The 14,402-nt window shown below is 45.6% G+C and overlaps 1 protein-coding gene across 5 annotated transcripts; it reads right to left on the minus strand.

Annotated features, from left to right (window-relative positions):
- Nucleotides 1–381: 381 nt before the first annotated feature.
- Nucleotides 382–14,177, minus strand: nsd2 (nuclear receptor binding SET domain protein 2). Of its 5 annotated transcripts, none has more exons than XM_046413468.1 (23): nucleotides 13,968–14,170; nucleotides 11,857–12,502; nucleotides 11,125–11,293; nucleotides 10,835–11,001; nucleotides 9,908–10,315; nucleotides 9,519–9,738; nucleotides 9,073–9,135; nucleotides 8,698–8,795; nucleotides 8,419–8,527; nucleotides 8,182–8,297; nucleotides 7,732–7,821; nucleotides 7,384–7,510; nucleotides 7,076–7,276; nucleotides 6,424–6,603; nucleotides 5,292–5,448; nucleotides 4,951–5,153; nucleotides 4,554–4,657; nucleotides 4,098–4,367; nucleotides 3,616–3,732; nucleotides 3,118–3,259; nucleotides 2,850–2,956; nucleotides 2,147–2,345; nucleotides 382–1,874 (listed from the first exon to the last, which is right to left on the minus strand). In XM_046413468.1, the coding sequence occupies exons 1-23, from the start codon at nucleotides 14,036–14,038 to the stop codon at nucleotides 1,555–1,557; spliced, it is 4,284 nt and encodes a 1,427-aa protein (XP_046269424.1). In that variant the 5' UTR covers nucleotides 14,039–14,170; the 3' UTR covers nucleotides 382–1,554. The 5 variants fall into 5 exon arrangements, with proteins under 5 accessions (XP_046269424.1, XP_046269425.1, XP_046269428.1 ...); XM_046413469.1 differs by having other exon boundaries at nucleotides 10,835–10,998; nucleotides 13,968–14,168; XM_046413472.1 differs by lacking the exon at nucleotides 13,968–14,170 and adding an exon at nucleotides 12,952–13,183.
- Nucleotides 14,178–14,402: the final 225 nt, after the last annotated feature.

Here is a 14,402-nt window from a genome sequence, read left to right on the forward strand (position 1 = left end):
CTGGCTCTGCAGCACCACACGTTTGGCTTTTTCCCTGATAAATCACTGTCAGCCTCGGATTCTCTTTGGCTGACTTCAGTCGTGGGTATTTAAGTTTCTCTGACGTCATTTTGACGTGCTCAACAGCCGAAGCTTAAGAAGCTCCAGACATGTCAGCGTGGGGGTGAGGAGGAAACGGCTGAACCTTTGAGGTCCGCCAGCAGCACTGCACCCAACATGTCCTGAAAAGGCCACCGTACTCTGTAGTTTTCTCAGGCCTCATTGTAATGTGCGTGCCGAGCAGGACGCAGCTTTGCCACTAAAAACCTCCTGAGGATCAAAACAAGTCGAGGTCTTTCTTTCACGACCAGTCGCCCAACGAACCTCCCGGGAACCAAACACCCAGCCGGTCAGCGACGCCGAAACACCTGCAGAAGCTGAACCGGCACGACGTGTGCACCTATGATTTAAATACTACAGTGGAAAAACAAACAGCACCGCGAGGACTCAAAACTCGACGATCAAGAAGAACAAAAATCGCACGTATTCCTTCATTTATGTGGCTTAGCGTCGCGCAGAGAGCGTCAAAGGCCTGCGAACGCCCCAGTAGTGTTTTCACGCCAGACGGCCGTGTAGCAGCGCTCTCAGGCTAAAACTCTGCGGTCCCTCGTGTCTCTGGGCAGGCCGGCGGACGAACGGCCTGCGGTGCCGTCGTTCAGCAAAAAAAGATCAAATCTAAAACAGTAAAACTGAGCTAAAACAAAGTAACAGGCTGAAAAACGGCAAACAAGCGTCTACGTTTAAATGTAACCTACGGCTACCAAACAGGAGTAAAGAGGTCATCTGAGGCCTACCCATAGTGTCTTGGTGTTCCATATTACATCTGGCATATATACACTATATATAAAAATAAAAACAATCCATTTGGCAACCTGTGTGATGTCTTACAGTATTCCAGTAATCATAATTTTGGTCTTTGATATACACATATATAGATATAGCTATAAAACTCTGCTGTTCAAGATCATCCGTGTTGAGTGAAGGGGCCGACTGAGATTCAAGTTAGCGCAGGGTGACGCGCAGCTACGCTTCCGGCAGCTTCAGTTTTTCCTGCAGAAACCGACTGGCTTCTTCTGTTGTTATTAAAGAGAATAAAATCAAAACAAAGACAACAATAATAACAATAACACAAAAAAAAAAACAAAAAAAAAAAAGGCAGTTTGGTTGGCGGAAGAATGAAGCATTCAAGTCTACTAGCAGAAGCTTCCTGACCTGCGCTCGCTCCCCTGCTTTGTGCTTTACCACAGGTGGTTCGCTCAGTGCAGACAAGTGGAAATAAAACCTGAAGAAGTCTGAGCGGTTAGCTGGAGGCTGCTGCTGCTGCTGCTGCTGCTGCTGCTGCCGAGCATGTGAGATCAGCAGCTTTCCCTGACGATGAACATGTACAGTGCCTTGGTTCTTGGGATCTTAAAAGACATACGTGGGGTTTGTGTTTGTTCATGAGTGGGGAAGCAGGTGTCAGAGTCTGAGTTCGGTCTTCTGACTCTCTGAGGGGGGGGGGGGTCAAAGGTCACTTTAGGCCTCAGCTGCTTTCCTCTTGGAGCCCTTCGGTTTGGCCTCGGCTCCTTCTGCCTTCCTGGAGGCTTTGGGGGGACGGTCGGCGACGGTGGCGGCAGCAGCGGTCGTCGAGTTGGTCTCACAGTGGACGTCCTGGTCCTGGCTGACGGATCCTTCCAGCTCGTCGTGCTCCTGACAGCACAGCTGCCCCGTGGCGGGCCACGGACGCAGCGCCCCCTCCTGGTGTGCCTTGCAGAAGGAGTTGGGGCAGAGCTGGCAGAAGGCCTCCGAGTTTTTCCCGCAGACGTCGCAGTGATGCCAGGGACAGTCCCAGCGTCCTGCGGGGAGGACGGTTTACATGTCAGAGACAAACCCAAACCTCAGTCAGATAAGAGTAAACTTTACAGACACGTAGGTAAGTCTATGAGCAGAAGACGTACCAAAACTCTAAATGTGTATTTTTCATTTGTAAGCAGGTGTGTGTGATCAGGACGTGTTCACCCATCAGCAATCACCACGCTGACTGAGGTGGTTGGGAGAACCTTTTCTGAGAGTCAAATCAAAGTAAAAAAACGTGCTGCAGTGTGTGTGTTTCTGTCCCGTTTCTCACCAAACGGCCTCTTGGTGAGGTTCAGGCAGGACAGGTGATACGCTTTGGTGCAGGTCTTCTTGTCGCAGAGCACCAGCTGACCTCCGTCGCCGCAGCGGAAACACTCGTCCTCAGACTTCTTCTTTCCCTCCGATTTCCTCTTTTTATACTTTCTCTTCAACCTCTTCCCCTTTGGCTCGGCTGTTTGGCCGTTTGAGTTCTGCGGAGGAGACGACAGGATGGGATGAATATGATAAGTGAAACGTCGGGTTTGAACATATCATCGTGTTTCATCACGGGGGGCTTTGGGGGTCATCTTCTAATGTCAGAAAAAAAAATCAAACAGATGCCCCCAAAACATTTTTATGAAAAGAAAAAAAACCTTCTGAAACCACTTAAAGTGTATCGCATACATGTGATATTTAATACACGCCAGTTAATTAACGTCTTTGATGTACCTTCTTCCCCTGAACCTGCCTCAGCCACTTCACCTCTCACTTCAGATCTTCCCTCTTGAAAGAGTAAGTATTCATTACATTTCAAATATTAAAAGATTTCTGGTTTACATGAGTGACTGTGTAGATGAAACACCAGGTTATGTTGAAGACCAAAAAATAAAATAATTTTCAAACTTTATATTTGAACTCGAACACGTTCCCACACTTGAATGAGGAAATGAAACTCGTTCTAAACTTTATCCGGATCGCGCAGGCGTGACGCTCACCTTCGGCCGATCGCCGAGAAACCCGCTGCAGTTGGGGGCACCGCAGCGACAGACGGTCTTCTCGTTCCCGAGACAGTCCAGGTTGTAGTTGAAGGTCAGCTCAGTCCCTGCGGTACAAAATAAAACTTCAGCTCCAGCAGCAGGCGTAACCCGCTTTCAGAAGTGACACGTCCACATCACGTTTCTGTTTTCTATGCATCAACTCTTCAGACACGTGGGACGGATGTGCAGACGAAGCTCCATCGGTCTCGTCTGTAACTTGTCTCACCTACTGGGATGTCACAGACGGCGAACAGGCCGACACGCGTGTCTCCGTTCACCGTCCACTTCTGCGTCTCACAGTTGGGCTGACAGCTGTGGTTCATGAAGCGGGAGTAGTTTCCCTTCGGCCCAGCGTCGATGATGCGGTCCTGAGGAACATGAAGAAACTAAGTGATTTGTTGCACCTTCCTCTCGTTTTACTTTTTAACAATCTGCAAATTATTTTCCCACAATTCGTTATGGCAACTTCACAACTTAAACAGCACATTCATAGCCACTCCTTTTTCGTTATATTATTATATGTTCAACAGATGTATTCACAGAACTCAGGATGTGTTTGTAGTATTGACTTCTGTAATGTTACAGCTGCCTGTAATGCAACATTCCCAATGCAATACTGTCCAGTTTGTCTGGCTCCCAGTGGAAACGGTGCTGGTGCAGAGAGCACAACACCCCGACACACCGCGGAGCAAAAAGGACGCCCGCCTTTGGGCTCGGCGCTGACCTTGTCGATGGTGAGCATGTAGAAGTCGGTGATGTTGTTCTCCTGGGCGTACTTGATCCTCGCCCTGCACTCCTCCTCGTCTATCAGCTCTCCGATGTACTCGTTCACAAACTCGCCCTGTTTGACAAACGTCACGTCAGAACAAAAATCAGCGACGTCTCAACAGAAGGAACGTCCCGAGCCGAGCTGCAGGACAGACGACGATCTGCAGGACAGACGACGATCTGCGTGCTTTTCTTTCTAAAGACAAACTACTCACAATGCTGGGAAATGTTTATGTTGTACAAAGTTACCACTGTACTTTACAAAGGGACTTTTAGGGGACATTGAGTTCTTTAACGTCAAAGTGGGACATTACAGAGTGCCTACACTTTAATCCTTTCTTTGCTGTAACTCAGTACTCTCTGGAATTGACTGAAACCGTGACTCCTGACGCCATGTTTCTGGAGACTCTCGCCGCTCCCACTAACCCGTCCCCTCACCTTCTTGATGTCCCGCAGCGAGACAAGGCCCCAGCCCTTGCCGGGCGTCTTGATGATCTTGGTGTCCGGGTAGAGACGTTTGGTGAAGTCCTGGTTGCAGCAGCGCTCCCCGCTGGGACACACCTGAGGGTGGCACTCGTACTGCAGCATGCGGTTCAGACACTCGGACTCGAACCCGCACGGCCTCTCGTCCGTCGGCTTGCAGTTACACTTGGGGATCTCAGAAATGTCTGCGGTGTAGACCTGCACTTTACCAACAGGTTTGTTGACCTGAAGAAGGAAAAAGCAACCCCCCCCTTAATGAAACACAACGGATAACTTAATAAAAACACTACACGTCTACTCTGGACTGGATTGTAAGTACACAGAGTACACTGTTCACACGTACAAACTAGTTTGCCGCTTTTAAAAGGCATTCAAGACAAAAGCAAAGATGCACTCAATGAGATTCCAGACCTTGATAAATTTATAAGGTGGAGGTTTTCGGCTGTTCTCTTGTGCTTCCTTGGCCTCTCGTTTCATTTTTATCTCCTTGAATCGAGCTTCAGCCTCCAACAGAGCTGAGAGACAAAATGATGCAAAGGCTCGTTACATTTCACCTCATCTGCAGAAACATTCATCAACATTCATTAAGCTTAAGAGGATGCTTGTAAACACACGTCACAGTGGTTGGTTTAATGAACTAGTGGGTTAAATAAATAACTAAATATGCAGTTATCACACGGGGAGAGAATAACTAAATGTAAAAGCAGCTGTGCTTTGATTTAACTTAACTTTAACTTCCTCACTTTTCACTAATCAAATGATTACATGAATTGCAGAAATCACGTATTTCAACAGGGCAGATCCTCACCATTCTTGAAGACTTTGCCGATACCAGTCCTCTGGTGCTTGCTGCCCCTGTCTCCCTCCATGTACGGAAACACTCGGCCCTGATGAGTCCAGAAGTAGTCCCTGGAGCCGAAGAAGTAGACGGGGAACTCCCCGATCTCGTGTCGAAGGTGCTGGATGTTGGTGGGGATGCTTCTGGGGTGGTGGATCTCGGCAGGCCACCACCTGAGGAGAAGAAAACAAGGCAGGAGCAGGATGGAGTTAATGCAGAACAACAAGAAACACTAAAGTTTGGGTGAAACTAGAAAAGACAGAAACAAAAACTGCATCAGTACTGAATGAAGGATCAGAGGTTCCTCTGACCTGTACGTTCCCAGTTTGACCCAGATGATGTCCCGGTATTTAGGTTTCTTTCCTGCCCGGCAGTCGTTGCAGAACCAGCTCCCGTCAGGCATCGCGATGTTCAGGCAGTCGGGGTGAAAAGCTGCCGGGCAGGATTCACAGCACAGCAGCTGCCCTCCTGCAAAACGACAGATTTATTTCAACCTCAAAGGCATTTTCAGGCTCAATTCACGACTGTGGAACAATTTACACCCATTTACACATTTACATTAGAGGCCCGACAAACCCCGACACACGCACAGAGCTGCTGCTGTTGTGTGTTTTTGGTTGTGAAGCTGCGTAGCTAAAGAGGAACCATCACTGAGGCTCAGAGGGATTTCCAAAGGAACTTACATTGAAAACAAAACTCATAATCACAAAGTTCATCAAAGTTGACTCTGAAAAGCATCAAATTTTTGACTGACTCGCTTAATGGGTTTCAGTGTGATATTACAAAAGTCCCACATAAGGTTACGTCCATCTCTGCAAAACCAGTGCTGAATTCAAACAGAAAACTGATGTTCAGGAACTGCTGCAGGTTAGCATTTCCTCTGATTATTAGTAACAGCAGTACATGTGATCACCATGTGATTACCATTTAGAGATTAAAGAGATATAATATATAGATACCATGTTCAGACTATACTTTGTTGCACCACAAGAACAAGTCTGCAACTTTTTAAACTCCAGTTCTCTCTGTGTGGAGATATTACATCATATTAAACAGGATCTCCTTATGTAACGAATACATTTCCTGTGAAGGTGGCTGATGCTTTCCCTGCCATCTACAAACTAAACTGTTCACGAGTCAAAAGGCATGAGGTCAAGAGTGGATTCCCACCTCTGCAGTTATTTCTGCTAAACCAAAAATAAACAAAACTCTTTCAGTGCTTCTCTACACAGCATTCAAAGCAGAGTATTTGATGAAGTTGTGTAGTGAAGTTGATGTACATTCATGATTTTTGTCTCCATAGATGATGAAACCCAGTCACAGATGAAACCTATGCATGTTTACTGACATTAAATTGTTTACAGTAAAACTAAATGGTCCAAAGAGCACGAAAAGCCTTAAAATGTCTGTGGCTGCATGGCTGGATGGTTAAGGGGGGCAAACCTTTGGAGCAGACGAAGCACCAGCTGACGTTGACGTGGCTGTGGTGGCTGTAGGCCTTCTTGGCGTTGAAGTGGTTGGTGCAGATGATGGCGGTGTTGGTGATCATCTCACTGCCTGCAGCCACACACAAGTCGCCGACGTGGTACGCGACCGGACAGCGCATGCAACGCATTAACCTGCCTGCAGTACAGACAGCGAGAGAGACTCACATCAGACAAAGAAGCACAAGCAGCGAAATACACAGAACGTAAAAGAGTTTCAGGACCTTTTCGTGAACTTTTCTAGACACTCAACATCACCCTCTTTATTTTCTTGTTAAAAACCTAACTATAAGGATGATGATGGTGTGTTTCCATTACAGTCATTACAATGGAAGGATGACTCAAAACTGTCCTGTCTGCACAGCTTTAAAAAAGCCACGATACAATTTCATCGACTACAATGAGGTTTGCCATCACAGAAGTGAACAACTGAGGTGGAAATGCCTTCATGTAATGACAATAAAAACAAATCGTTCTTGAACTGGTGGAACGCCTAATGGAAGCGATCCTTTACGAAGCCCACGGGAGGAGTCACGGGATCAAAAGTGCCCATAAAGGCAAAGGAATCTCAGCAGTAAAAACACGACACATGCAGTGTTGTGGGGCCTCACCTTTGGAGGACTTGTGCTTGGTGCGGCAGCTGTAGTAGCAGCCCAGGCAGGTGTGCAGCGGACAGCGGAAGCCCTTGTTGTCGAACACGGTGAGGGGGTTGAGGCGGATGCAGGCCTCGTGGTAGAACTTGCCACAGTGTGGGACGTGGCAGCGGCGCACCGTGCCCTCCGACTGCTTACATTTGAAACACGAGTGAATTCCTGAGAGGGAAGAACGAAGAGAACGAGGGGAACAGCAAGAATATTACTTTTGTTATCACAAAAACCTTACTGATACCAAGTAAAGTTTCACCGTTTCCTGCGCTCACCTGTGCTGCACTCCTGGCACAGCAGCTTGTCGTCGGGTTTGAATGACACACCCAGACAGTGGAGGTGAAACATCCCACAACACTGGCCTTCACAGGGTACCAAGTCTTCACCAGCCTGCTCACACACCTGTAGGAAAAGTAAAAACACTGATAAAAAACTCATGCAGAAACTGAGACACGTCAGCGCATCAGTAAAAGATCAGAGAATGAAATGGAAATCAGGAGAACCAAAGGAGAACCAAAATCTCGTCTCGATGCCACAGACAATCACACACAGATGAAGATGTTTGTTTCATACAACATAAAATTAAAGTCAAGAACAGTAAAATGAGAAGGAAGCAGACCTACCTGGCAGACAAACTCTTTCTTCCGTTCGCCCTTCTTTGTGCCGTCCAAGCTGTCGCTCGGAGAATCAGGACGTCCTTCACTCCCAGAACCCTGCAGCAAACAGGAGGTGAACTTTGAACAAACGAGACAATGGCGAGCCATAAGGTCTCCACAGCCGTACACTCGCCTCTCACTCAACAATCACCTAAAGTCCACTTATTTCCAACACAGCTGAGAGATGAACGAAAATAACAATCAAAACTGCCACTGGAAAACAGAACACATTTTCAAAAAAACTATTTCATTTTCAAATAAAATAACAAATGTCTCAGCAATTATGCTTGCAGATGACTTGTACTATTAACAATATGCTTGTGTAATTATAATAATACCACCACCTGACATGTTTAAGGTTTGTAGTCTTAGGTTTACTAGCAGATCTCAGACTGATCCAAAGTTCTCCCCTCTCACCTCAGGATCGGGACACGGGGAGGTCCGCCTCTTCTTCGCCTTTGTGGGCGTGGCTTGGTTCTCTCCATCCTGTTTCCTTTTTCTCTTCCGCTTTGGTTTCTCTGCGTCTGGGTCATCTGCAAGAAGAAACAAGGACAATGACAACAATGTCCTGAGCAGCCACAACAACACAGCTAAGAGGCTGGGCGAGCACAATCAGAATCAGAGTCATCAGCACAGAGTAACAAGACGGTTTACCGGTGAGGAGAGCTGTTGACTTCTTCAGCCGCTTCTTGGTTTCTTTCACGTCGTTGTCAGTTTTCTTCCTTCTTCTCTGCTTTTTCTCTGTTCCCTCTGAAGTGGATGCCTGAGGAGGTGGACAAAATCATGTCTGATGTTCAGTAATAAAAAACTATTTTACGACATTTTTAAAGATTTCTTCTTCTACAATGTTTACTTAGTGAGAAGTTTAAGATCAAGATTCTCCTCAGTGTCAGCAGTTACTTTGCAGATGCAGGCTGGGGTCTGAAATCTCACCTCTTTCTCAGCATCTTTGCTTGTTTTACGTCTCTTTTTCGGTTTTTCTGCTGCAGCGTCTGTAAGCAGCCTTTTTGAGGTCTTCAGCTCCTCCTCGACTAAAAGCAAAAGAAAAATATCAAACACCCCAATTTGGTTCTCACTTTGATTTTTATCTTCTGCTAACAGTTAGAACAGGAAATGCTGAAAATGCATTCAATAGCAGGCTGATAATTAATTTAAACTCTTTCTCCCACCAGAAGCTGAGCCTACAGAAAACATAAAAGGCTAAAACAAACTGTGAGCCTCAGCTTACAGAGGTTTCTTACTCTCACACCTTTTGGTTCACTTAAACAAACTTACTTTCAAAATGATGAAAAAACAAAACAAACATACCCGAGGAATCCGTCCTCGGCTCATCTGGAGTCTTTTTCTTTCGCCTTTTCTTCACTTTGTCAACTATGACAACAAAAGAGACTTTTTAAATTAGTGACCAGGATGAAATGTGTGTTACAAAAAAGAGAAAGAGAGAGAGAAATAAGCAGCCAATGGCAGATGACATTGGACTTTTTAAGTGTCTGTCCAAATGGGATTTTGACATTAAAAAGCAACACAAAACTATCAAACAGCATTTTGGATATATTCTCTGCGTTTCTAAGCTACAGTGTTACCAAACAAACAACTTCAAAGCTAAAGGTACCCTCTGTCTCCAGTCAGGAGGGAAAATTCTTAGATATATGGTCACGTTAAGTGACAAATTCCACAATAAACCAACCACTTCACGAGTTTAGTAGCCAAATGCAGGACAATTTAGGGGGTGTGGGTTTCAACTCTCAACTAACCTGGAACTGAAAGTGGAAGTGAGACTGGTGCCAACATATCTTCTGTCGAAGAAACCTGCTTTGATTTCCTTTTCTTCACGGGGTCAGAGGTGTCTTCTGTTGCAGATTTTTTCCTTCTCCTCACAGTTTTCGTGGGAGACTGAGCCTGTTTGGGTCCACTCCTTTTCTTCTGAGGTAAGACTGATTCAGCTTGTGTATCTGGTGCAGAAGTGGCGAGATCCTACAAGGAAAACCACCATATTGTAATATACATTTATCATTAATACCTTCTCCTGCGTTCGAAACCTGCATAACAGCCAATCAATAACAGTTCTTTGCAAACTCTGCACGACAAGAACTAAAAGACAGAAGCCTTTCGACGGTGATTAATATTAGCGACTTATCCTAACCTGTGAGGCCGCCTGTGGATGAAGCATTTCTTTGGAAGAAACTGTATTGTGGCCTTTTCCGCTTTTCTGCCATTCTCCCATTTTAAGTTTTGTTCTGGGCGTTTGTGTCTTTTTCCCTGTTGAAGTGCTGTCCTGGGACTGAGGGGCGGCTGTGAGGTTGTCGGCAGGATTCATCAGCAGCGAGAGGATATCTGGACTAAGCCTAGACTCCGTTTCCTGGTCCATCTTGCTGTTCTGTTCTGGCTTCAACTTCTCCATGATGTGGGGGTTCAGGTGAGGCCCTTCCTCATCATACAGGAATGCGAAGTTCATCATGCGCTCATCCAGTGACATGTTGACGGCCTCCTTGGCCTGAATGATGCCCATGTTCCACTGAGCCTGCAGTTTTCGGGGCACAGATGGAGCCGCCTGCATGACAAGGGAGAGAAAATAGCAAGGTCGGAAAAGACAAGTTAATAAATAAAAAGAAAAAGGTGTTTAGCAATCGTGTTGAACTGTGGAAAACACATTGCTGCCATGAAACAAACACTTGTCTTACAGTGTGAGCAACATTTGAGATTAAGATTACGTACTTGATTAGCAGGCCATGCCAGTTGTGCAGGAGAACTGCTAACAAACATGGCAAAAATTACCAGCACAAATTTATTCTTCCTTTCTTATCTGTTGTTGTTAAGCAAAATGTGACTGCTCGTACAGATTTTAGGGGGCAAATAGCTGGAAAAAAATCATTTAATATAACAAATTTGTTACCCAAGTTGTAGAATGTATTCTGGTATTTACTTGTAAAACCGACATTTTAAAGTTTGCTTGATTTTACATTTGGATCACACGTCTCCATATTTATGACAGTTCGGCTGAAGGCTTTCTAAACAACAGCACACAACATCCTGTACAGGTCAAAACACACAGGAGAAGAAGCTGATTTACTTTTTTGTGGATGAGGCGGGAGGCTGGCTGCTTGTTGCCCTGGCTAAGCTCCTGGTACTGATCCTCCCCAGTGAAGGGCACCATGTTCTTCTCAAAGATGTAGCCTCTCTCTGGGGCGTCTCCAAAATACTGCACATGGTAAAGGAGGCCTGACTTGCTGTTAGCTGCTAAAATAAATAAATAAATAAATAACTGAAGAAAAATATACATTACAAATTATAAAAGATTTTAGAACACAGACCACTTAAAGCAAAATGAAATTGATGTAGGTAGTAGAGACTTTGTGTCACCTTTCTGTTTCTGTTTGAAATGACTGTTGAATTCAGGGTCTGTGGTCACCATGCAAGGCCACCAGGGGTATCCCGACACCTTGGTCCAAACCAAATCGCCAACGGAAAAACGGATCAGCAGAGGGGACTCTTGTGTTGCCTCTTCTGTCAACTCTGGAATGAGATCAGGCTGCAGAAGAGAAAAGAAGAATCAGCTGATCAGCAGATTAAAAACAAAAACTAATCGAGGACCTGACAACTTTTCTTTGGAAAAAAATCAATTACTTTCCTCCACTTGCCATGTCAGAAACATTGCATCACTACCAGTACTTTAAAGCTGTACGTAGTGGGTATTAACAATTACTTGCATACATTACATTTTGGTAAAACCCCTACAACTGTGTATTTAGCTCTAAAGACCTGCATATATTCTCAAGCCTACACAGAAATCTCATTTACTTAGTATTTCGCCTTCATTTACCCAAATTAAGGGTAAAAAGATCCAATAAACTTGGTTAGTTGACATTCACTCTGTATTCAAGTATCCATGGAAAGCCTAGTACTGTTTGGTCACATTTATATGCATGAGCTTTTTTGTTTTAAAACCCATCTGTCAGCATAACTGTAGCCTTTTAATGTGCTAATGTTTGTCTTTAAACAAGACTCAGCTAGTTAGGCAACCTGAAGCTTTATCTTGAAAAATATTCATCCTTAAAAAAAATAAAACACAAGAATCAGGAATAAAAGCAAAACCTCATCAGGTGCTCCAGTTCCATCTACAGCATTTGTGTTGTCAAGTGGCTCCACTTTAATGGGAGAGCAGCTAAGGTTTGGTTGAGGTTTTGGTTTGTGGGGTCTCCCCCTCCTTTTCTTCACGTCCTGTCTCTTCTCTAATCCAGGTATAGTATCTTCGGTGGTTGTGGCCAAACTGGTCCCGTTGGCACAGCTTGGCTCAAGCAGCGGCTGATGGACCACCTGGGGTATCGTCACCTTCAGCTCAGGTTCAGTATGAGGAGTGCAGTTGTGTTGGTGGGCGCCTTTCGTAGCAGGGACTTCGGCACCCTTGAGCATAGGCGGCTCTGGAGCACAAAGCTTAGGCAGCGCGTCTTGGTCCCCATTCAGCACACGGGATGTGAGGTCTTTGAGGCGCTCGTGGCTGTGATTGTTATGACTGTGGTTAGCCATCTTCTGAAGGACGCCGTCTTGTAGTGTGGCAGCCAGCTGGGCAGCAGCTTTGTCCATTAGTAGAGCAGGGTCACTGCTCATGCCCCCCCCACCTTTCCGTACACTGAGGGACTCTGGCGGCTGCTTCATGCTGATTGGGTTAGCTGGTTCAGGCATCGAAGGCAGGGAGCTACCTTTGCTGTCCATCCCATCTAACCCCTCCAGGCTCAGTGAGCTACAGGACAGGAAACACACACAAACTTCTTATTCCACAGGTCCCAACGGAAATCATTAACAAAACCACTCAGTTTATATCTAGGTGCTCTTCATTGTTGCAATTTGCAAAATGGCATTCATGGATATGAATCCTATGAGCCTAACGTTACACATTTCACAAAATGGCACTCACTTGCTCCAGCAGAGCATTAACGGAGACCTTGCAGGCGACAGAGGAACCTGCACCTGTCACGGAATGTTCTAGCCCCGTAGTTTTGGATGGTTTAAGAATAAAGTCGAGCGTCTCGACTAACCACTAGTCGAAATCAACAATGCCTCTGTATACTAAGCGAAGTGAAGACTTAAACGCTGATCACAACTAACGTGAACGAGGTCAAGTCATACCCACTCTCCATTGCATCCATGCATACGAACAAAAAAACGCTGCGCGGGCAGAAAAGCTCTTACCGCGACAATCTCAAGTTGGCTTTCTCCTGGAAAAGGACTAGCTAGCGGCTAGCTGCAGTCTGTGGGAAAGCGGTACGGAGAAAGCAGGAGGCAGGCTGCAGGCTCCACCGCATGCAGCGAATGCCCAATGAGTGGGTGGCTAGCTGTGTCGCGTAACCACCGCATCACCGGCTAGAAAAGCCGCGGAAATGAAAGCAGCTGACAAGTCGGAGTAATGCTAATGGACTACGAATACCTGATAGAATTACGTGCATCCCATTTCAGTTGAAAATGACACGTTACATTGCGGTTTAAGGTAACGTTAGTTAGCTTAACTTAGTTGTAATGTTCCCACAAGGCGCTTAGACTTCTTTAGTTAACCTTACAGTACGTTAAGACTATCGCAAGCATTTTTAACAACCGCTCAGTCATTCTAAAGTTACTCACTACGCTAAAGTGTCCTCTCGGTGCCAGCAGTCATTCTATCATGTCAGGCACGAAACCGGCACCGGCTACAATCCGATGCCGCAGCCATGATATGGGAATCTCACGCATGCCAGCCATGGACAAGCGGATAAGCACTGTCCCATACCGTAAAACTGCCTCTCTGTCATCGATACAGTCAGCCATTACGCCGCATTCCAGCAAATAGACCAAGCCGCCACCCAAACGCCAAATGCGGCTAACGTACTGGCTAATCTATCTGGTTAAAGCAACTACGTAAATACATATATACGTTGGATGATTGACGCATTTGTGTAAACTATTTTGCTATTGTTTCAACGATATACTCAATTTGTAGGCGCCATGACAGCTCGTTTCAAAAAGCTAACAGTGTTAGCTAAAGCTAACCAGCCGTACAATTGAAACCAAGGCAAACTGCCTTTAACATTAGCACGGTTAGCTAGCCTGCCAGCTAGCAGGTCCTCCCTTGCTAAAATGGATGGTCGATACGAACAAGTGTCTTCGCAAAAACTGATGCCAGCCAATATCCTCAGGGTTGACAATAACATGAAAGACCGTTTCTTTGTTGTTACCTGTTGAATCTCCTCTCGGTGGTTAAAGGGAAATAATGCCCGTATTCATCCTGTAAAGCGAAGGATTTCATTCAAGTCGAATCAAAAGCTTGCGGGAAACTCAAACTCTCCGGCCAACCAGCGCGAAAAATACTCACTTCCGATTGGTCGGGAGCAGAGAGAGGCTCCAACCGGTCCTTTCAAAAAAAACCAACCGTAGGAAGTAGCTGACCCCGGTGTCTCCCGTCTGATTTGACACAATTTCACATTTCTCGGTTCTTCTTAATTGTTATTGCTTACAGAGACTATGTTTAATTGTTTCTTCCGACAACAACGTACACAGGTTGGAGCTACGGTATCATCTACGTATCGCGTTTTTTAAAGTGTAAATTTAGCAAACCAGCTCATCTGAGCAGTAAAAGAAGTGTGAAACAAGACAAGTAAAAAATAGTTAGG

Source organism: Scatophagus argus, chromosome 15, assembly GCF_020382885.2.
Source record: "Scatophagus argus isolate fScaArg1 chromosome 15, fScaArg1.pri, whole genome shotgun sequence".
Classification (NCBI taxonomy): domain Eukaryota; kingdom Metazoa; phylum Chordata; class Actinopteri; family Scatophagidae; genus Scatophagus; species Scatophagus argus.